This window comes from Globicephala melas, chromosome 15 (genome assembly GCF_963455315.2).
Source record: "Globicephala melas chromosome 15, mGloMel1.2, whole genome shotgun sequence".
Taxonomy (NCBI): Eukaryota; Metazoa; Chordata; class Mammalia; order Artiodactyla; family Delphinidae; genus Globicephala; species Globicephala melas.
Genome location: NC_083328.1, coordinates 47,032,779 through 47,057,702, shown reverse-complemented (window position 1 = coordinate 47,057,702; position 24,924 = coordinate 47,032,779). Strand labels below are relative to the sequence as shown.

The following is a 24,924-nucleotide window of genomic DNA, read 5'->3' as shown; positions in this document are numbered from 1 at the left end:
TATACCTGAAACGAACACAACATTATAAATCAACTATACTCCAATAAAAATTTTTTAAAAAATCCACTCCCCCCAAACATACACTCACTCTCTCTCACGCACACACACACACACACACACACACACACACTTCTAAATGAAAACGACTCTTCTAATACAAATACAAAAAAAGGACCTACATTTTATCAAAAGTGTAGATGCCATAAACTACACAGTTTGAAATACACCTTGTAAGTTTTGTCAACATTTTACTCAAGAAATGACCTCTTAGCTTCTGAAATGCCTTGCTACTTTTATATCATTTTGACCTGAATTTGGTACTATCATGAGTCATTAGAGAAAAAAAATCCATTAAAAATACAACTAAATTTTAGTTAACTCCAAAGTTGTATTGAAAACGTTAGCAAAGCCTTTATACTCTATACTGTGATACTTACGTTATGAAACAATTCTCAAAAGCTCCCAAATATCAAACATTTTTCAGGCATCAATGTTCTTATCCATGTGACGTCTTAGCACATGCTTTGTGTTTACATAAAAATATGGTTTTCAATCATTAAATGACCTACAAGGTTGAAGTTATGAAAAATGGTCATGAAAGCAGCAAATACCTGAGGTACTCACAGCTGTGGAGTAGGGATTATGAGCTCCAGTATTTTCAGCCCAGCAGCCACATCCATAAAGAGCAGCCTGGGAGGAAAAATAGATAAATACAATATTTTAAGATTATTATATGTAATTACTAGCTTTCACCAGAAGACAGAAATCATACCCATCTAATAAAGCCTCATCTAATAATGATGTATAGCAAATGAGCGATAACCAGAGGCTGTATAAGACCTACCCAAACAATGGTTCTAACATTAACAAAACTATATTTTCAGCTATGTACTAATCTAAAATTTTTCAGAAAATAGCAAAACAAAGTTTCTTAGTCTCATCAACAGCAGTTTTTTCCTTCCCTGAAAAATCTTCCCTCTATTGTAGTTTGCCAGGTGTTGCTCTGGCTCCTTGAAATCACTGCGGTTGCCTTAAAATAACACTTGTCAAACTAGGTGTGAGTCAGATTTCTTGGGGAGCATGATGATAGGAACCTTGGTTCCCAGATATCCTGATGGTCTGGAGGTTGGCCCAGGGATCAGCATCATTAACCCAGGCCTAGGAGCCCAGAACGCGGGTGGTCCTCCTGCCACGCTCTAGCAAACGCTGCTTTAGGTTTTATTGACTTTTCCCGGCCTCCTTCGGGATGGCACAACAGGAACTGCAAACAGGTATACACCGAAGGGCCCAGTATCTGCTCACCACTGTGCTAGATTCTGCCAGATAGAAAGAAAGGAGACAAAAAGGCCTGTTCAAGCTAATTGCTTTGTGAGGTGGTGGAATAAATTTATATGTCTGAAACCACCAGGAACACAATAAGCTGCTGTGGTTTTATAAAAGTGTGTGACAATCATTCCTATTTTGTTTCCAACAGTGCCACCCAGAAGGTCTGGATTCACCTCTTCAATATTCACAATGATTTTCTCTGCCTTTGGAAGGGGAATCACAATTGATAACTGTTCCATTCCTTGGAAGCAGAATTAGAAAAACCCTTAGATAGCTATTACAGAGAAATACAAGGAGGCATGGTCAAGAATATTCATTATCACCTGTTTGATAAGAATGAAATACTGAAAACAACACACATTCAATCAGTACAGAAATGGCTAAATAAACATTGGCATAGCAATATGTGGAATTTGTTTCAAACATTAGAAAAAAGGATTAAGTTTCTTTAAAAAGATTTTTAAGAACTATTACAGAAGAAACTCTGAAACCTATTGAGTTAAAAAAAAAACAAACAGCAAACTACAAGACATTCAGTATTCTCTGTGATTGATAAAGGCAAAAGATACTCTCATAAAATAGTACTGTTATATTCTAGAAACTCACTTGTGAGGACTGGAAGAAGCTGCTTAGACTGAGAATGGTGACCAGACAGACTTCAGCTTTCTATGATATTTTATTCTTTTCTACAAGGACTTCAGAACTAATTTGCTCTAATATTCTACGCAGAACAAGGATTTTCGTGAAATATCCCAGGCACTTCTGATACTGAGAACCTCACCACCTCATGTGGGAACATATACCCCTTCTGGACACTTTCCATTGGTGGAAAGTTCTTCCTTAACTTCCACCCACCAATCCTAGGTCTACTCTCTGGAAATACTTTAACCCTCCCCTAAAGTTCTCCAAACTTTTGAAAACATCTATTCTAATGCCCTGATTCTCTTTTCTCTCTCAAAGAATTTGTGAACTGCTCCCCAAGACATTGAGATGCACACACCCACCCCACTTCCCTAATGACCCTCCTTGAGAAATGATCCAGAGTCCAGGATAATTGGAGGTGAAGTCTGACCACGTTCATGTGATCCACAGTTGCCATCCCCCACTGTCAATGACAATACCCCTCTTAAAAGTAGAACCAAGAACTGAACACAACACCCCTGATATGGCAGACACATTGAAAACACCATGCTTCTAAAACACACAAGAGAGCTGGGTGAGAGTGGCAACTAAAAGCTCTACGGAATTAATTCAACATATGGATTTCAGAATAAAATGGCAGACTTGTGGGATAAGCCATTCCACTGGTAGTACATAGGCTGGGTGTTGGGTCAGCCGAAGCCTCAGAGAGCATGTGACCTCGGTGGAAGGGCCCATTCTTCCTTCACTGGAAACCCTGGATCTTAGCCCATTGCCCTTTCCATTTCCCACAATTATCTTGACCAGGAGTCTGCACCTAAAAAATAGTAAATATGGCCAAGAGGACACCCTTGAGAAGCCCAGTGGAGGCCATGAAAAGAAGTTTGTTTTACTCTTGTTTCTCCTCTCTATGCTATCTCTCCTATATTTCATGACCTAAAGTTGTCTTCCTTCTTAACCTTCTGAAATTGGTTGGGCTGAGACAGTGTTGGCTAAGATAAAAGAAAGAATCAGAGACTGTCCATCTCTTATCCACTCCTTTGGATAAAACATAACAACCTTAAGCAGATCTTTAAAAACAAGGGCAACAGCAAAAGGCTTCCTTCTTTTTAGTAGTAAAATTTTATCAAAGCTATTATCATGCAGTAAAAGTAGGTCATACAAATGATGATATTATTATAATTTAATCTTCTCTGGGTCTTCGTTTCCTCTTTTATAAAATGACGGTAATAAAAACACCCACCTCACAGTCTTGTAGGCACACTTGCTGCACAGAGCCAGTGATTAATAAACAGCAGGCTGCAGCTGTTATTAGGAGGCACTATGATAAGCAACTGAAATGAATTATGTCATTTAACCTTCTAGAACTTTGTATGGTAGCTATTTATCCCCATTTTATAGCTGTGGAAAGTAGAACTTAACGGCATTGAGTAACTTGTCCATGGGGAGGGGACTGGTAAGGGGGGGGGGGGTGGTTAGAATAAAGTTTTACCTAAATCCCAAATCCACACTCTTAGCCCCTTAACTCAACTGCCTGTTTGTGTGCGGGTAGGGTGAGGGTTAGGGGAGAGTAGAACATAATGACAATAATTTCTCTCTCGTGTCCCGTTTGTAAGTTCTAACCATTACGATAAGCTGAGGAAGCAAACAAGTTCTAATTCAAATTGCCACTTCAGCAGCTGGGTAATACGGGTAAATATGCTAAAATTTTTAAAGAGTTACTTGTGCATTTAAAATGTATATAAGAATAGCTAGTTTCAGCACATTTTAAAAAAATAATTAATCTTTCCTTCTTTAAATAGTTTGCTTGAGTATTTTGTTTCATTCTGTCCTGATCCTCAAGAAGAACGGCTCTTTACCTCCCATCTGATGCGTGCATATTTCTAGGCTTATTGCTTCTCCTCTAGCTGAGCAATATAACACGATTAAGCAACTGTGTTTTCCTGTAAGCACCTTTCTTTACTCCTCCACACCCTTTCCTGATTTACCAGCTCTCACAAACTATGCATTCATAAACTGGACAAGTGGGGCAAATCAATATGCAAGGTTTTTTTTTTTAATTGAGGTACAATTGACACGCATTATATTAGCTTCAGGTGTACAAAATAATCATTCAAGGCTTCCCTGGTGGCGCAGTGGTTGAGAGTCTGCCTGCCAATGCAGGGGACACGGGTTCGTGGCTCGGTCCGGGAAGATCCCACATGCCGCGGAGCGGCTGGGCCCGTAAGCCATGGCCGCTGAGCCTGCACGTCCGGAGCCTGTGCTCCGCAACGGGAGAGGGCACAACAGTGAGAGGCCCGCGGACCGCAAAAAAAAAAAAAAAATAATAATAATCATTAAGTATTTGTATATATTGCAAAATGATCACCACAATTAGTCTAATTAACATCCGTCATCATACACAGTTACAGAATTGTTTTTCTTGTAGTGAGAACTTTTAAGACCTACTCTCTTAGCAACTTTCAAATGTGTACGTGTTAAGTTTTACAGTATTTCTTTTTCCAGGGCAACCCCACGTGCAGGGTTCGGTGTAATATCCTGCTAACGTAGTCCAGCACTATCCTTGGTTCTGTTGTTGCTATTTTGCTAGCGAAAACAAACAAAAACCAGTAAGAAAGTCATGGGAATTGCAATGCAATGAAGGCGCCTCTGCTGGCTTTTCTCTCTTTCTCCACCGAGGCATCCAGATCTGATATGCCGAGCTTGGTTTTCTTATTCCAAACTTGATAAATACACAGGGCTTTATAATGTGGAAAAATACCATGACCAGACAAAGGCTTTTTATATTGAGTTCAAAGCATTTCCACATGTTGAGTAATCATTCCTCATAAATCCCCTTGTATGGTAGGCAAAGAGTAGCACAAAATTAATTATTCTTCCCTTCCCCTTCCCACCATAGGACTGTGAGTGGCTTGTCCACAATAAAGGGCAGATCAGGGAACATCACTTGGGGCTTTGCAAAGACGTCCTCCACGAAGCAGATCACTCTGCTCCAAGCGCTAGCTAACCACCGTGTCCAAAGCAACTGTGGCACTGACTCTTCTTCAAACATGGGAGACAAAGCACACAGAGCATGCCAAGAGGTGCTACAGATGCAACACGAGATCCAAGCACTGAGCTTAAGCACACCCTGTGCAACAACTTTAACAGATTCTGTGAGGGTGTCCAATTCATTTGTTCACTCAACAAATATTTATTAAGGCTGTAAGTAATGTGCCAAATTGGTTTATTCCCAGAAAGGTTATTAGATCAAATGGATTGTTAAGTTTCATTCTCAGTTGGGTACTAAAGGCTGGATGGAGATGGGGAGTCAGGGGTGAAGAAGATGTACAAGTGAACAGGGAATAAGCCAGTTGCACATAAATTAGACACTTCTATCTAGATTTCTCAAGTGGTATCATGTGTTGGTGACTTGGACTACTAGTCAGTCTATAAAATAGCTGAAATGCCTAATCAGAGGAGGGATTAGAGGGTCAAAATGTTACTGTTCCTTGAATGGAGGAAATACAAAATGTAACTCTAAAACTGTTTTTCCACCTGGAAAGCAAGCAGCCATATAGTCAGGTGCTGGATCCTAAAGAGAATGACATTTACAAAGAAAGAAAATGGAAATGGATGCACATTTATTAAATGTCTGATAAATGCCCAGGCCAGTAGCTAGCCTGCTGAAAGTAGCCAAGCATAGGATTACCAATTATAAAGATCAGGAAGAACCCTATTACTGTGAGATAGGTTTTAATTTTAGAAAGAATCCTGAACAGGTATTTGATGATTTATACTACATAAGTGCTAAGAACAATAATCATTTGTTTTTTCTAAAGAAAAAAAAAAGTATCTCTACTGGTTCAAAAACTTGTGGGCTAGAAAATTCCATGTTTCGACTTGCAAAACTAGTTTAAAAACCCCAGAATCACTTACCTGCCCCACTCTCCCTGGATGTTTCAAGGCCAAGCCTCCACTGGAGACGGCGGCAGCCACGTTCCCTTCATGGTCCACGACCACAGCGCCCACCGTGTCCAAAGTGCCTGAGTCATTCTCCTGCAGAGCAAAAGTGGCCAGAGCGTTCGCTAAGCACAGTGTGTGACAATGATGTGACCACACAGCACTTGTCAGGACAATCATGACATAACAAAATCTGAGCTAATCCTTAACTGGAACATTCAGCAATCTCCTGAAATTATTTATTATCAAGTTGCCACTTAATCCAGTTCAAGTCAAAACTTATTTTCCACTGTAAGATCCTGAACCAAGGGTGTCTGGTTGCTTTTCTCTAATAAAAAGCCTAATGTGCCTTTCTAAGGGAGGAAGAAAAAAACAATTTAATATAAATTACAGTATATCACCGTGTCTCCTTAATCTCAAGAATTAAGTTCACGATTGAGAATTTATAGAGGAAAAGATCTATGATGTAAGTGAACTAATAAATGTCCTTATTAGTATTTTTTAAATATTATATACAAATTTCTAAAAGTAATATATTCAGCACAATAAATGAAGAGAGTGACATTTCTAGTCTTGGTGTAGACCATGCTACAATTTTCTTTTATAATTCCTTCCTTGTGAGAAAATGGCAAGCTCCCTTCTCTGCTATATTAATAACATGGTTGCCAATCATATGGCAGAAAACTGCACATTCTTGGGAGGCATCTTTGTGTTTCTGTGTATTCCAGGTGCCACATGCTTATTAAGGCATTTCACATGTAGTGACCACAAGCAGCTGTCTCCTACCTCAAAGATTTCTGGTTCACCTGTGCAAGGCAGACAAACTTTACACTGCTGGATAAAAATCAAAAGTAAAGGAAGTGGGAACAAAGTTTCATGAAAAATTATCTTTTTTATGTATTAAAAGGGAGGGCTACTACAGGTCTTTAGGCTCATAGCGGTCATGGTGGTACTCTTACACTAGGGCACTGGTGCCCCAGAACCTGAGACCCCTACCCTCACCCTAGCACTCAAGTCTGTATGAAAGAGTCAGGCAGAAGCCCATGTTCAATGAGACCAGCTCTCCCTCCTGTGTGGTTTATGCTCATACTACTTACTGAGCAAGACATCATTTGTGCTGAGGAGGTACCTGCCGGAGTGGTTTTTGAAATACCACATTAAGGCTAGCCCCAGAAAAGTCAATGGGATCCCAAGGCTGCCTCAGAAGCTGAAAAACATTGAAGGGAGTTTTGAAATATTGGAAGCAGAATGCAAACAAAAGATTTTTCCTTAAAGGAAACTAGAAGAGGCAGAGCATGCCACAATGAATATTATATTAAGTCTATTAGGAGAAGGTATATCTAGATGTTTGCATTTCTTTGGTTATTTCTCTAAATTCTAACTCCCCTTAAATATGCTGTTCCACTATGACAGTACTTACTTTGATACAACAGGTGTAACTGACTGAAATGAGTGCTGTGTCCCTACTCTCCCTTTTAACAGCAGCTGGGGAAGACCAGCCAGTGGATCAACATGGCCATATCCCAGAATATCACAGTTCTTCTGGTGGTAGGTTGTCTGACTTTTAAGGATAATTTCCTAACCTGACTGTAAACCTCTGAGGAAAGGTCTGATCCACTGTTTCATTCTGCAAACAGCAGACATTCAGGACATCCTTATTCTTTAAGACAACCCTCAGAATGGGAGAAAATATTTGCAAACAAAGCAACCAACAAGGGATAATCTCCAAAATATACAAACAGCTCATGCAGCTCAATATCAAAAAAACAAATAACCCAATCAAAAGATCTAAATAGGCATTTCTCCAAAGAACACATACAGATGGCCAAAAAGCACATGAGAAGATGCTCAACATCACTAATTACTAGAGAAATGAGAATCAAAACTACAATGAGGTATCACCTCACATTGGTCAGAATGGCCATCATCAAAAAATCTTCAAACAATATATGCTGGAGAGGGTGTGGAGAAAAGGGAACCCTCCTACACTGTTGGTGGGAATGTAAATTGGTACAGTCACTATGGAGAACAGTATGGAGGTTCCTTATAAACCTAAAAATAGAGCTACCATATGACCCAGCAATCCCACTCCTAGGCATATAGCTGGAGAAAACCAGAATTTGAAAGGATGCATGCACCCCGATATTCACTGCAGCACTATTTACGATAGTCCATCGACAGAGGAATGGATAAAGAAGATGTGGTACATCTTCTAAATGTCCATCGACAGAGAAATGGATAAAGAAGATGTGGTACATATATACAATAGAATATTACTCAGCCATAAAAAGAAACGAAATAGTGTCATTTGCAGAGACATGGAGAGACCTAGAGACTGTCATACAGAGTGAAGTAAGTCAGAAAGAGTAAAACAAATATCGTATATTATCGCTTATATGTGGAATCTAAAAAAATGGTACAGATGAACTTATCAGCAAAGCAGAAATAGTCACAGATGTAGACAACAAACTTACGGTTATCAAGGGGGGAAGAAGGGGTGGGACAAATTGGGAGATTGGAATTGACACGTATACACCACTATGCATAAAGTAGATAACTAATGGGAACCTACTGTTTAGCATAGGGAACTCTACTCAATGATCTGTGGTGACCTAAATGAGAAGGAAATCTAAGAAAGAGTGTATATATGTATACATATAACTGATTCGCTTTACTGTACAGCAGAAACTAACACAGCATTGTAAAGCAACTATACTCCAATAAAAATTTAAAAAATAAAAATAAAATAAATTTGGAGTGGGCTTCCCTGGTGGCGCAGTGGTTGAGACTCCACCTGCTGATGCCAGGGGACACGGGTTCGTGTCCCGGTCCGGGAAGATCCCACATGCCACGGAGCAGCTAGGCCCGTGAGCCATGGCCGCTGAGCCTGCGCGTCCGGAGCCTGTGCTCCGCAGCGGGAGAGGCCACAGCAGTGAGAGGCCCGCGTACAGCAAAAAATATTAAATAAATAAATAAATAAATTTGGAGTAAATAAAGCACATCTGTATCCCTGGTGTAACAAAAGCAAGCCCAGTAAGTGACGATATATGCCCTGCCATTCTAACATCAGTCTCCCATCTCCTTTTCTCAAGATTCAATTTCATACAAGGCCAGAGAATGACACTATCTTAGGGAAGATTAACAATAATCAGGTTTACTCATTTGGTATAGACTAAGTGGAGTCTGTCTTCTTTGGTAGATAAGATGGAATTATCAAAGTAAAGAAATTCATTGGACACACTTTATTCCAGAAAAGAGAGATAATCCTAAAGCCAAATGTATTTTTAAGATGAACATTTGTTTCATTTTTCTAAGAAATAATTCCTAAATCTTTATATCCTTGTAACCTCAGACAGAGATTGTTTCTTGTTCAGATGCCAAGTCTTATGTCATCTACAGGAGGGCTTCTCAAACTTTAATGTGCATACAAATCAACTGGAGAATCTGTTTAAATGCAGATTATGATGGAGTAATCTAGAGTCAGTCACGACTGTACATCTAAAAACCTCCGAGTGATGCTGATGCTACTGCTCCATGGACCCTACTTTGAGAAACAAGGTCTGATAACATCCCACAAGGTCATTATCAGCCAGATGTCTGCTCTACTCATTCTAAGGCAAATAATTTTATAGGCACAAATCTGCTGAAGGAGAAATTTAAACCACCTAAGACCAACATTATGTCAGCATAAAAGATTTAAGCTCTATCTTGTTCAACTACCAACTGGCAGCATATCACCACAACCATAACACCATGGACATACTACAAAGTATTTTAAAGTATGATCTTATTAATCTTACTGGTTCTTTTAGAAATAGACAACTCTCATGCAAATAAAGAGGCACTATAAAATAACTTCCCTCAAAAACAGCAACAACAAAGTCAGGAAGGGTATTCTTTATTAGTTCTTTTTTTATTCACTGTGACTGCTGATCCTACTCAAACATTCTATAAAGTAGAATCTTACTGAGGGGACACATAACAGATACACAATGATATACATTATCTGTAAAACAATTCTCTTAGCATTTCAATCAGGATATTGTGAACTATAACTCTTATCCCTAACCAAACTACTATAGAAAGCCACAAAAGGATTATACATAGATGGATTTACTGTAACTTGTTTTTCAAAAATGAAAAATCAAGCGAAAAATAGAGAATCCTGTTCCAAATTAAGCTAAATATTCCTAATGGCTTGCAACACCTGCAAAAATCAGAATTACTTCATAAATATTCAAGAATTAGTTCACAGATTTCACACACTGAAAAGCAACTTGAAGGATGATGAAATAACATTTAAGCATTTTTATGAAGTGCAGATAAACTGAGTGAAAAACACTGGTATTTTGGCTATAATAATTTCACAGAGCTCGTTTGTACAAGAATGAAATCTAAGAAAGGCTAAAAACACACAATGACTGTTATTATATAGAGCTGCTATTATACTCTTACACTCCATAAATACTTAGAAGTACATGCACCACATAGATACACATGGACCTATTGTCCGTGACTGAAACATGCTAGTTGCATTAATTTTTTAGATAAAATTGTGACTAAAAAGCAGTGGCATAAACTATAGTTCCCATCAGAATAAACACATGTATATAAAGTTGGCATAGAGATTGCATGTGCTATGGAAAAGACTGAAATAAAACTTTCTTGAAGTAACCAAGGATCTAGTAATCTCTGTTGGGCTTAATGTCAAAAGTTTTCATTTTTCTTGCTCCAAGTTGGAGATGGCTATTACACAGTTATTGTAAGAATTAAATTAAGTAACATATGTAAACTAATAAATCCATCAGAACAAAATGTAGGTACTTTCCACATGAAAATTAAGCCTCTAACCTGAACTCTGAAACCTGCCAAGAGACACCATCTATCAGTTACTTATCTCATTAACTTGGTCTTTCTTCTGTACAGAATTACTCAAATATCAAATAGCTAAAATATAAGAATAATATCTCAAGTGTAAAAGCGCATCCTGAAACTGATGTATGGTGGGATTATTCTAATGCAATAATAATACGTTGTTGTTGTCTTTTTAAAGATACCAAACCTTCCCAGTACACCTCTGTTAGGCTGAAAGCAACATTATGATTGGCCTGAGCTTCCACTTGAGAAACACAGCTGACTTAACGCCCTCTGTGACAGCACAGTAACTTCAGCATAAAGCTTTACCACCTTCGAGCATCCTAAAGATGGAATGATACCTCTGGCTACAAGAGACTTAGATCTGGCTCCAGGTCTGTCTCCTAAAACCAGCCCCCTACAGTGGGGCCACTGTGGGCTCAGAGTATATCAGCTGTGTGTGTAAAAGAAGTACAATTTAGCGAGAATTATCTACTTTCAAGTATCTGGCTTGGCTGAAACCAAGGAAAATTTGGATATAAGAATATCCAGTGACCCTTCAGAAAACCACCCTTCTGATGTCCAATACTACAAATGATGTTTCTGTAAGCTACAGTCATAATGTCTATTTTTAAATAATCCTTGATTTTCTTTGCTTAATAAATATGCATTAAAATTTTTGCAGCACTATATAATTAGTGCCAAATGTATCTAAAACAAAGAAAACAAATATATTATATAAAAATCTCTATTATTAATTCCCTAAATCATTCAACTCTGAAAACAGAAACATTTTCAGCTCAAAATAAAAATAAAGTGTGTTAACAATGCTTTTAAGGGGCTTTAATATATCTGGATTACAGCTTTAATTATAAATTCATATCATAACAAGTTCCAGAGGATTACCCCAAAATTCCAGACTCTCAAAGGACAATGTTTTCCAACTGGCAGAATTCCTATATAGTGTTCTGGTGGCTAATCTCAGTTGTTGTTGTTTTTTTTAATAATCTTACAAATAATGAATTACAGATTTTTTTCTCTTCAAAATGGAACCGTTTGAGAGCCTCAGTGTACATGTTGAGTGAGCACGTGTAAGTGATGGTAGAGACCAGATGAACATACTCATGACTTAGATTAGTACACAGTTGAACAGTAAAAACCACCACAATGATAGCTTTACACAGCTTTAAATCATTTTTACTCTTATTCATATGTTGTTTAATTAATATTATTTATTTGACCTCATAATGAACCACTGGTTAAGGATAGCAACCTAAGATATACTGGAGTTGAAATAAAAATTAAGGAATTTAAGAATGATGATAATTCTGACAAGTTCCTTAAGATAATATTAACTAGATCATTAAATTGCATCCATTTGATAAAAACACTTATAGAATACATCTCAATGACTTAAAATCAGTTTAAAAATTAATGATGAATATATCTAATTTGGCTTCTTGTTTTTCTGGAATAAGTATTACTCACAATTTTAAAATTCTAAATCAAAAAAAATTTAATTCTAAATGAAATATACACACCTAGCTGTGACCCAGCAACTACAGCCCTAAATATTTATCCAAGAGAAAGTAAAATATATATGACAAAAGACTTGTCAAGAATGTTTATAGCACCTTAGTCAAACTGCAAGAGTCAAAACCTGGAAACAACCCAAATGTCTATCAAGAGGGGAACGGGTCCACAAACTGTGATACAGGCAACAGTGGAGGACTGCTCAGCAATAAAAAAGAACTAGTGATATGTATAACAATATGGATAATCTTTTAGATGTATGCTGAGTAAAAGAAGCTGGACACAAGAGAGTACATAATATATGATCCCATTCATCTGAAGTTTTAGAACAGGTAAAACTACTCTATGGTGAAAAAGAATCAGAAAAATAGTTGTCTTGGGAAGGAGGCGTGGACTATGAAGGGGCGTGAGGAAACTTTCTAGAGTAGTAGCAATATCATATCTTGTTACATGGTTGTATACACATATCAAAATTCATCAAATTATACACTTAAGATTGTGTGTGTGTTGCTGCTTGTTAAGTTTTACCTTAAAAAAAGAAATCAACAGCTGATGTATCTATTTTAAAGTACACAACCAAGAATTCAAAACGTCAGGTCATGAACAAATTTTTCAACTTTTTCCTAATAGTATAATACAGTTATATTTATATAACATTTAATACACATTTGATTGCAATTGTAAGCAAGTGGGGGTGATGGAAAATATGAAAGAGATAGTAAAAAATATGAATGAGAAAAAGTCTACTGTATGCCCAACTGGAAAGAATTGACAGAATAGAGAAGTGAAAATATTTAAAGAGAAAATAGCTCAAATTTCCCCAGAACTGATGAAAAACAAGAATCCAGATCTCGTGGAAGCCAGAGAGAAAGAAAAGGAGCCAGACAGAAAGGAAAGCTCACCACAACAGAATGAAGGCAGAATTCCCAAAGTCCAATGGGAACCAGAAGGCACTGGTGTATTTTCAAGGTACTCAGAGAAAAGTAACTATAAACCTAGAAGTGGGTACCTAACAAAATTACCTTTTAGGAACAAAAATAAAATAAATACACTTATAAATAAAAAAATAAAATTCGTTTACCACCAAGAGACCTGCACTTAATGAAATCCTAAAGGACCATTCTATTTAATACTGCAAACTGCCCTCCTTCTAATCCTCCCTACCACCTTCTCATAGGTATTCCTAACCTTCCTTTCTTGACTCTACTTTATCTTTTTCCCATAACATGTCATCATCTTCTAAAATATACCACATATTTTCATATTATTTAAACTGCCAATCTCCCCCGAGACTGGAAGCTCGACAAAGGCAGTAATCTTTGTATGTTTTAGGGACTTCCCTGGTGGCCCAGTGGTAAAGAATCCTCCTTCCAATGCAGGGGACATGGGCTCGATCCCTGGTTGGGGAACTAAGATCCCACATGCCACGCAGCAACTGAAACCCACGTGTCACAACTACTGAGCCCGTATGCCGCAATCTACAGAGCCCACACACCCTGGAGCCCACACACCCTGGAGTCCACGCATGACAATGAGAGAGACAAAACCCGCATACCACAACTAGAGAGAAGCCCGGGCGCCACAACTGGAGAGCAGCCCATGCCTCAGTGAAAGATCCCACATGCCTCAACGAAGACCCTGTGTGCTGCAACTAAGACCCACCACAGCCAAAAAAAATAAAGAAGATAAAGAAATAAAGAAATAAATTTTTTAAATCTTTGTATGTTTTATTCACTAACATACGCTAAGCACCCAGAAAAGTACCTGATACCTCTTAAGCACTCAATAAATACCTGTTGAATGAATGAATTAATAAACAAATGAATGATATACTTTAAGAAGAAGGAAAATAACTGCTGTCATACGAATGTGTCCTTCCAAAATTTACATGTTGAAATCCTAATCCCCAAGGTGATAGTATTAGGAGGTGGGGCACTGGAAGATGATTATGTCATGAAGGCAGAGTCCTCATGAATGGGATTATGCCATTCTAGAAGAAGCCCAAGAAGCTCCCTTGTCCCTTCTGCCATGTAAGGTTATAGCAAAAAGATAGCCATCTAGGAAGTGGGTCCTCACCAGACACCAAATCTGCCTACGCCTTGACGTTGGACTTCTCAGCCTCCAGAACTGTGATAAATAAATTTCTATTGTTTGTAAGCCATTCGGTCTCTGGTATTTTGTTATAGCAGTCTGAAAGGACTAAGACAATAATCCAAGAAGGAAAAGGACATTCAGGAATGAAACGAGGAATAGGTAAGCAAATAAAATGGCAAAACTTCATGTAAATCAAAATTAATATTGTCTTTAAAAATAATAATGGTTAGAGACTTCCCTTGTGGTGCAGTTGTTAAGAATCCACCTGCCAGTGCAGGGGACACGGGTTCGAGCCCTGGACCAGGAAGATTCCACATGCCGTGGAGCAACTAAGCCTGTGTGCCACAACTACTGAGCCTCCACTCTAGAGCCCGCGTGCCACAACTACTGAAGCCCACGTGCCTAGAGCCCATGCTCCACAACAAAGAGTAGCTCCTGCTCACCAGGGCTAGAGAAAGCCCGTGCGCAGCAACAAAGACCCCACGCAGCCAAAAATAAATAAAAAATAATAATGGTTATTATTAGAAGGTCAAGATTGGGTTTTAAAATCTGGCTATATGTTATTTATCAGAGACACACTTGAAAAATAAGGATATGGAAAAGCTGGAAGTAAGAGGACAGGGAAAAGAGAGAGAGATACCAAGCAGGTACCAATCCAAACAACGCAGATATATTAACATCAAGAAAATTAAGTTTTAAGACAAAAAGTTAATAGAACTAAAGGGTCTCTATGTGATAAATACTGAAAGTTTAGATACACCAGGGAGATATAGTAATTCTAAATTTGTATGTACCTAAAATAAAAAATAGCCTCAAATGTACGTAAAGCAAAAACAGAGCAACAAACAGAAATCAGCAAACCATAATACCTCACAATGAGATATTTTAACACATTTCTCCCAACTATGAATAGGTCAAATGACCATAATAATAATCAGTAAGAAATAAAAGATCTGAACAGCATATTAAAAAGCTTAATTAGATAGGCATTCACAGAATTCTGTACCAATTAGACTGGAAGCATTCTTTTCAAACACAAATCAATACTTACAAAAATTGACCATACATTAATCCATAAACTAAATCACAACAAATTTCAAGAAACATTATCAAGGCACAAAAACAGAAATATAGATCAATGGAACAGGATAGAAAGCCCAGAGATAAACCCACACACATATGGTCACCTTATCTTGGATAAAGGAGGCAAGAATATACAGTGGAGAAAAGACAGCCTCTTCAATAAGTAGTGCTGGGAAAAATGGACAGGTACATGTAAAAGTATGAAATTAGAACACTCCCTAACACCATACACAAAAATAAACCCAAAATGGATTAAAGAACTAAATGTAAGCCCAGACACTCTCAAACTCTTAGAGGAAAACATAGGCAGAACACTCTATGACATAAATCACAGCAAGATCCTTTTTGAACCACCTCCTAGAGAAATGGAAATAAAAACAAAAATACACAAATGGGACCTAATGAAACTTAAAAGCTTTTGCACAGCAAAGGAAACCATAAACAAGAACAAAAGACAACCCTCAGAATAGGAGAAAATATTTGCAAATGAAGCAACTGACAAAGGATTAATCTCCAAAATTTACAAGCAGCTCATGCAGCTCAATATCAAAAAAACAAACAACCCAATCCAAAAATGGACAGGAGACCTAAACAGACATTTCTCCAAAGAAGATATACAGATTGCCAACAAACACATGAAAGAATGCTCAACATCATTAATCATTAGAGAAATGCAAATCAAAACTACAATGAGATATCTTCTCACACCATTCTGACACTGGTCAGAATGGCCATCATCAAAAAATCTAGAAACAATAAATGCTGGAGAGGGTGTGGAGAAAAGGGAACCCTCTTGCACTGTTGGTGGGAATGTAAATTGATACAGCCACTATGGAGAACAGTATGGAGGTTCCTTAAAAAACTACAAATAGAACTACCATATGACCCAGCAATCCCACTACTGGGCATATACCCTGAGAAAACCATAATTCAAAGAGTCATGTACCACAATGTTCATTGCAGCTCTATTTACAATAGCCAGGACATGGAAGCAACCTAAGTGTCCATCGACAGATGAATGGATAAAGATGTGGCACATATATACAATGGAATATTACTCAGCCATAAAAAGAAATGAAATTGAGTTATGTGTAGTGAGGTGGATGGACCTAGCGTCTGTCATATGGAGTGAAGTAAGTCAGAAAGATAAAAACAAATACCATATGCTAACACATATATGTGGAATCTAAGGGAAAAAAAAAAACCAAAACAAAAGATCATGAAGAACCTAGGGGTAAGATGGGAATAAAGACACAGACCTACTAGAACATGGACTTGAGGATATGGGGAGGGGGAAGGGTAAGCTGTGACAAAGTGAGAGAGTGGCATGGACATACATACAATACCAAACGTAAAATAGATAGCTAGTGGGAAGCAGCCGCATAGCACAGGGAGATCAGCTCGGTGCTTTGTGACCACCTAGAGTGGTGGGATAGGGAGGGTGGGAGGGAAGGAGACGCAAGAGGGAAGAGATATGGGAACATATGTATATGTATAACTGATTCACTTTGTTATAAAGCAGAAACTAACACACCATTGTAAAGCAATTATACTCCAATAAAGATGTTAAAAAAAAAAGGAAAAAGAAACATTATCGAACAGAATACACTCTCTGACTACAATACAATTAAGTTAGGAGTCAATAAAGGTAAATAAAATTTAAAAATTAAGAAAGAAAAAAGTACCTCTAAATAACTTATGGATCAAATAAGAAATCTAAATAGAAACAAAAATATTTAAAAATGAATGATAAAAATATTGCATTTCAAAACTTGTGAGAGATATAGTAAAAGTAGCACTTAGAGGGAAATTAATACCCAAAATATTAATATTAGAAAAGGAAACAAAATTAATAAGCTACGTGTCCAACTAAACAAGTTAGAAAGAGAATAAGATAAACACAAGGAGAAAAAACAGAGATAAGATGAAAAATCAATGAAAGAGGAATAAACACTAGGTGAAAAGATCCAAAAAGGAATAAAATAAATAAAAAGGAAAAAGAAGGGCAAAATTGATTCTGTGACAAAACAATTTGTGGTTTTAAACCTCAGCAAAGGCCTGGCCCTCCTGCCTTCTCCTCCAGTATGAGCCTTGGCTCTTCCGGAGTAACAGCAGATACTATTAAACTCCACACTATAGATGGCATCCTGACTCGCTTGCACTTCATCCAGTGCAAATATTGCTCTCTCCTCCCCTACCCTTGCCCCACATCAAAACGCTGCCCTTCTTCAAGTCCCAGGGCCTCAGTAACTCCAGAAAAGGTCTCCTGAATCATTTCCCATCCACATGGGGGCCCTGGCCCTAAAAGTACAACCTAAACCCCTGTGTGTAAGACTTTTATACACTGACTTGTTCTAAGCTCTTTGGTGGCTTGTCTTCCCCCACTTCCACCTGGAAGCAGCAACTAACAAAGTGTCATAAGATAAATACTTTTTAATTGAACCTCATCAATAACTCAAACTTCTTGTCCTCTGAAACTGCACCTTGCTCAATTTTTATGCACAATCCAGACTCAGCCTATCCAAAGTAGTTTTCCTATAACCTCACGTTTCTCTGATCATTTCATATTTAGATATTCCCTGAATGTAATGCTTTTGCACATCACTCCTAAATGGGTTCTGTCTCAAAAGCACATCCTTAACCAACTGCTGAGAAACCTTTCACTCGTCCCATAGTAACCAAACTGAAGTCCAGACTCGTTTCTCACAATGTGGAAGTGATCTTTATTTCAGGACGTTGTGCATGCCCTTTGGTCTACTGTTCAAAACAAACTTCTAAGGCTTTTACCATCAAACACTAAGCCTCTCACTTTATCTATAAAGAAATGATATATCCTTATATTGGTCACACACTCCACCGTTCAATGTTTTCTTTTGGTAACACTTCTTTACTGCCTTCCCAACCCCTTAAATCAATCATCTGGCACCAGATCACACTCCTCGTTTTTGACTAACCAATTCAGTTTCTTTAATTCCAGACTGCTTTCCTAAAAGCTCTAAATAATTAATACCCGTACAGTATTTGAGTCTTAACTTCACTTTTTCCACTGGTCATCCTTCACTATCTTAAACTCAGTCACTGCCGTCTGGGAAACATGTTCAAGGGAGAAGGAGGGAATTGAGATTATCTGGCAGTTTCACTTCATAGAGGCGCATATATGAGAGGACTTCAACCACACAGATAGCGCAACACGCTACCGGCACACACACTAATAGGCTATGAATGTCATAACCTAGGCAGATTAAAAAACACATAAATAAATGAGCTAAGACCTTGCTAATTAAATAGACAGCAACAAAGTCTCTTTAATAAGAACAGGCAACCTTTTGCCATTTAGTTGTCCAATTTGGCTCTTTCCAGGAACACCTGGCCGTGGTCTGGACCTCTGGTCTTTCATTTCAGAGCTTACATTTACCTTCTCAGGATAAAATTACACTTTTTCTTTTAAATTCCAGAGCCTCAATGGCCTTTGAACTGAGTCTTAAAGCAGTGGGGAATAACAGATAAAGGACTCGAAGGTAACTTGGACAATCTGGAGTCTATTCCTGCCAATGAAACACCATGACAATTGGGATGGGTCATTAACCTGGATTTAAGTTCCACCCTCCCCAGATGGAAGAACAATAACTGACACCGACTTTAATAACACAGTAATAAGTTACTTTATTTGATATGAGATTTCTAAAGCAATATTCATTTGACCGTATAATTACGAGTATACTCACAAAAATAGAATTATTCAAAATCATAAATATATAACAACTAAAAATCAGCATATTAAAAAGCAAAAAGGAGCCAGAAAATGCCCATATACTTATTTATTTTTGTTCCTCAATAGATTAAAATCTTATTAGAAATCAGAGATCATTCTTTGATTTCAAAGAATTACAAAGAGTAGGAAGGAGCTAAGTATATTCTAGGATGTAAAATACAATCTAAACTAATCATGATAGTACTATATCTTAGAAATTCTAACACCATTCAAATTAACCTCAATGATGTTTTCAGAGATTCCCAACACTCAAAAGCCTGTGTTTAATGCAAATAACCACCAGGACAGGCCCCACTCACACATACTGTGTTTCAAAACATTCTCCTCATTTGCTTCTAAGTACAGTTATTGCAAACAGACGTTCAGGGGCAGCTCTGCCTGTGTACTTACTTCCTCTATGGTCTACTTTACTTTGCTAAATTCTGTGGACAGTTGAATCCTATCGGCTGTCGTGCCCCCACTGGGGATTACAGGCTATCGAAAATAGAGCTTGGTTTGACCAGCAAAGTGCACTATTTTGGTTTTTGAATACCTAAAAATGGAACATGTATTGCCACCCGTCTAGATGGTCTCACATATTTAGGCTACCTGCCTGGCCCCCATAAGCATTTGGGTTTGAAACCACTGTCCTGCAGAAACTCTGTGGTGCTTCTCACAGGCTTCTTCTAAACTACGGCTTTCTCTTTCTCTCTCCAGTTATGTAAACCCTACTCTTTATCCAAGCCCCAGCTTAAATTCCACCTCTTCCATAAAGCCTACCAGGTGCTTATGGTAGTTTATCCATCCTGGTAATCCCTGCAGCTCTCACGGATGGTTTCATTCTTCTGGCACATACCAAATGGTATGATTTCCCTTTATTGTTTAATTCCTCTGGACCAAATGGGCAGGGCCTCTCTATTTACTCCTAAAGCCTACTTAAAAATCTGTATATAAATAGTACTCAATAAATGTTTGCTGGTGATAATGTTGAAGTCAAGGTAAAATAGGTACTGGAAAAAAACAAAAACAAAAACTGAAGATTCCATGAGGCCATGACCTCTGGTAGAAACTCCACTCAAAGCCTGTGCACTCCTCAAGGTCACTTGCTAGTTCCTCATAACCTCAGGTGACACAAATCAATGGAGCAATGAAAATGGAGCACTGCCTATCCCTTGAGCAAACGACATACAATGACCGCAGAAGAGATGGCAATGCTTGTAAAATAAAAATGCTCTCAACACAGAAAAAAAAAAAAAAGCACAATCACAAGCATCATAGACTTGTCTTAGCTTGCAAGGCAATCCCCATTTCCATTCTGTCCCCCGTCCCTCCTCAGAAAATCACACCACCAAAATAAACAGGTGCTAGAAAATGGGTAGGAATTTTTGTTAAGGTGAAGGTCTATTCTTTTTCCTAGAAAATGACACATGGTCTAGGAGTACAATTGTAAAACAGGCATTTTACCTGCATAACAGGAGAGGGACTTGGTCACGTTTCTCTAGATGGCTAGATGGGCACGCCCCCTTGTGGACACTTCCTGACTCACCTCTGGAATGGTCAGCTGCAACTGCGAGCTGTTTCTAAGAAATTATTTCCCTCACTTACTCAATAATATTATTATCAATAGTAATATTTCAGATAACCAAACTCTTCTTTCATTACATCCCCAAATACAAGCTTGTTAAAAGTGAGACATAGCTTTGAACTAATGTATGCTTGAAGCAATTAAAAGATTCAAACTTATCTTGAAAGACCATAAGACTTAAAATTGAAGAAAATAACATACACTTTGCTCTCTCAAAATTAACATTAGAATCATAGGCTGTAGATGTTTAAGTTAGTAATATCAATTGAGTAAAGGCATTGTTTCTAGGCACTGTGATAAGGATAAAAAAACAAAATTCTCATGCTTCCATATGCCTGCATAGGTATGATAAAATAATCACACACCAATCTCAAAATGTCAAAGGTAGTAGATAATTCAATTCAACAAGCATTTATTGAGTGCCCAAAAAGGAATGGGTTTTGATCTGGGTGGCATTTGAGCTGGTCCTTAATCCAAAGGACTTGGATTCGAATTTCAGTAGATGGAGAAGTGGCTGGTATTCCATTATTAATTATCATTTATTCCACAAAGAGAAAGAGACATGAGAAAAACTTAGAAATAAGAACTTTCAGCAACTCCATGAAAAATCAAATACAGAAATGTAGTTGGTAAGAGAAAAAAAGATTATTCAGAAGAGAAATAATGCAAGAGTAGGCTGGGCTCAAGTTTCAAGAGGGTTCATAAAGTCAGTTCTAAAAACTTTGGGTTTTAAGCTACATATAGTAAAGATTCTACTAAAGTTTCTCTCAGAAGAAGGACAAGACCAATGAAGGTATTTTTAAGGAAATGTATCTTGGGATAATACACAGAATTAAAGAGGAATGGAAAAAGGCTAGAACCAGGGAAGCCAGTTATAAAGATACTGCAACCATCCAGCCACCAAGGTAAAAAGGTATAGACTTGAGGGTGGTAAATATATCAAAAAGAAGCAAGCAAAAACAAAACAAAACAAAAACTAGTGCCTGTATTCATTAAACCAATTGAGTACTTATTATATGCCAAGCTGAGAAACCATGGCAACCAAAACAGATATAATCCCTGTCCTCCTGGAACCTGCACTCTGGGGAAAGAGAAAGACATCAAATAAGCACACTCAGAGAGGCAGCTGGAGCAGCACGACAGTTTAAATGACAGGTGGGAGGGGGAGAGGCAATATTCCTGGGATCTGGAATCATAGGGACAAAGGACCTGACTCAGGCAGAATCTTGACAGTGTGACCCAGACTGAGAGTAAAAGAGCAAAAGACTGAAAAGAAAGACAGGCACCTGCTCTTATCGAGTCCTGTGGGCTCTGTTAAGGGGCCTATACTTTATTCTTAAGAGCAGCGGGAAGTCACTGAAGTTTAAACAGGGTCATGACAAAATCAAATTGCACTTTTAAATGATTCCACAAATGCTGTGTATAGAACTGACTGGAAAGGCAAGAGCAGACGGGTTGCGATGCTACTGCAGTCATCCAGGAGACAGTGATGAAGCTTGATTCTAGACATGCTGAGCTAAGGTATGACATGAAATGTATAATAAGAAACTGGAACAGTTCAGGGCCTGAAGAGGGGGGTGGTAATAAAAACTTAGATTCATCCATTCAAACACAGTTTCATTAAATGGCACTGTGTACCTATGGAAAATGACAATGACCTGGAGACAAATTCTGGAATAAGGAGAAAGGAGAAAAGAGCTCTAGGGTACCTTCAAGAGAGCTAAATGAATAAGACTGGACATGAAGTTATTAACTGAATGCAATCATGTATATAATTACTAACTCCTCTAGAACGTTCTATGTTCATTTAAGCAACGATTACTAAGCAGCTTTTCTAGGCCCACTGTGACAAATTAGGCAGAAAAAGCAATGAGTCTCAAATGCTGGCCCAATACCTCACACACTCCTGAAGATTTTCATCAGTATATTGAGAGTAGAGCCTAAAAATTGAGTTTTACAACTATCCCGATGAAGATAATGGCCAGCCAGGTTTAGCATACACTAAAATAAAGGATCTCTCAATGAGAGGATCAAGAGGTTTGGACAAACTCCATGTTGCCAATGATAATATATTAGAGAATTATCAAGCTGGAAAGAATGATGGTAATCACTTGGTCCAGCATGCTGACTTTACTGCTGAGGAAACTGAAGTCTAGAGAGACTCCACGTTTGCCCAAGGTCTCTGGACTAGTTAACAGCAAACCTAGACTAGAAATCCTGGTCTACTGCACCCCATTTCAGCCTGCCCTACTTCCTCCACTCCTCAAGTAATCCCAGCCCAGGTCTTGAATTCTGAATAGTTTCTGGCATCTGACTTTTTATTCAAAATGTTCTAGGCTGATTGCAGAAGAGGTGGGCCAATGAGGCCTTTGAAAACTCCAGACAGTTTTCGTTCAACCTAATTAAGCAGTGGGTCTTATCTTCTGATCTTAAAACATCCTTGTTATTGATCCGTGTGTGTGTGTGTGTGTGTGTGTGTATACACATTTGTCTTCTCATGTATTGGTCTATTCTGCTGGCCTTATTAGTTACACATGAGTCTACACTACTACATCTGTGATGGGTCAACTCAGGTCATTAGTACATGGTGATATCATATGAGGACATATTTAAGAGTCCTGACTTAGAATCTGATGCTCTTAACATCATGGTCTGAGCCAATTCCCAGACAGGAAGACTTCTATCTGTAGCTCCAATGAAATTCCATTCACTGGAGGCATTTCCTTTTAGGAAAGCTATAATATGGTGATTTGCACATTATATACAAGATCGGCTGAGATTATCCCAATGATAATGAAGGAATGCTCTTTTTTCCCCTCCATTGATTCTGTTAAACACCAAAATTTAGAGGAGGCTCTACAGAGCTGATGAATAGTAAAAGTGGAGGGAGGATTTACAAGTCTGAACATATGATGTCAACCTATAACAAGTCTGGAAAACCACAGGTTACTTCCCTTACAAAATAAAAACAGCAGTTAAGGTCTGCTAACAGATTTCTTGCCTCACTCTTATCTCACTTATAACTTTAAAACTCAGTATAAATTTAAGGCATAGCTTCGTAAGGGTTTAAGGAAGATTCAGGAAGAAATCCAACCTACTAGCTATTGAATCTTTATATGAGAACTTAGAAACTTTTTCTGAAACAGAAGAAAAAAAAAAATACTGCAATTGTCCAGCTATCAGGGGTTGAAAGTTCTGGATTTGGATAACTGATGAATTGACATAAAGTGCTGCAAACCACAGACATTTAAAGAAACCCCATGGTGGCGGGGGGATGAATTGGGAGATTGGGATTGACATATATACACAAATATGTATAAAATAGATAACTAATAAGAACCTGCTGTATAAAAAAAAAATTAAATAAAATTCAAAAAAAAAAGACCAACTTCAAAGTTGAAAAAGAGGTTTAAAAAGAGTCCACCTTCTGCCTATGGAACGTGTATCTAAATAAACTTGCTTTTGCTTTAATTAATTAAAATAAAAAGTGATTTAAGGAAATGGAAAAATAAGTAAATAAATAAACCCCATCAAATTATATTGCAAAGGAATACTGGTCATCAGACTGTATAACCTACATAAATGCATGAGGTGGTGGTAATCTAGTAATACAAGTACTTAAGTTACTGACTTACTGATTTACATGTTAAGTCTTACAGGCTTAATCAGTAATCAAGATAGCCTTAGGACAGGAAAATATAATTTTTAATATATTACTTACAATTCAAAGAAATAATTTCAAATGGAAGATAATCACTCCACAGGATGAATTTACAGTTTTATTTTTAAAAAACTCACAAATATATAAAGTATATTTCTTTATGTAGAAGAGAAGGCAAAGAAGTTTCTTACTTCTGTTTACTCATATATCTATGCATTAACCAACTTTTTGAGAAACACGGAAAGACTCCAGATCAAGTAAATGTCTATAAAAGACTAATTACTCCTTCCTCTGCACACATAATAAACATGTACACAAGTACAAATAGAACAATCTGATGAAAACATGTTGTTTTCTGTGCATTTATTTCCTTTGATCTTAACCTACCTCTCACCCAAAAAATAACAGTGATTTAGTATGATACAGTTAAGCGTTTATATAATAATTTCAAGATGG

The 24,924-nt window shown here is 37.7% G+C and overlaps 1 protein-coding gene across 5 annotated transcripts in view; it reads right to left on the bottom strand.

Moving 5' to 3' along the window:
* Positions 1 to 24,924, bottom strand: part of TASP1 (taspase 1) — a 296,551-nt gene that overhangs the window by 189,531 nt on the left and 82,096 nt on the right. For 4 of the 5 annotated variants that reach the window (XM_060285375.2, XM_030872548.3, XM_060285374.2 and 1 more), the window contains 2 exons: positions 5,884 to 6,003; positions 612 to 690 (listed from right to left, as the gene is read on the bottom strand). In XM_060285375.2, coding sequence (XP_060141358.1) covers positions 612 to 690; positions 5,884 to 6,003 — 199 coding nt within the window. The remainder of the gene's footprint in view (positions 1 to 611; positions 691 to 5,883; positions 6,004 to 24,924) is intronic. The other variant, XR_009559115.1, reaches the window with a different exon arrangement.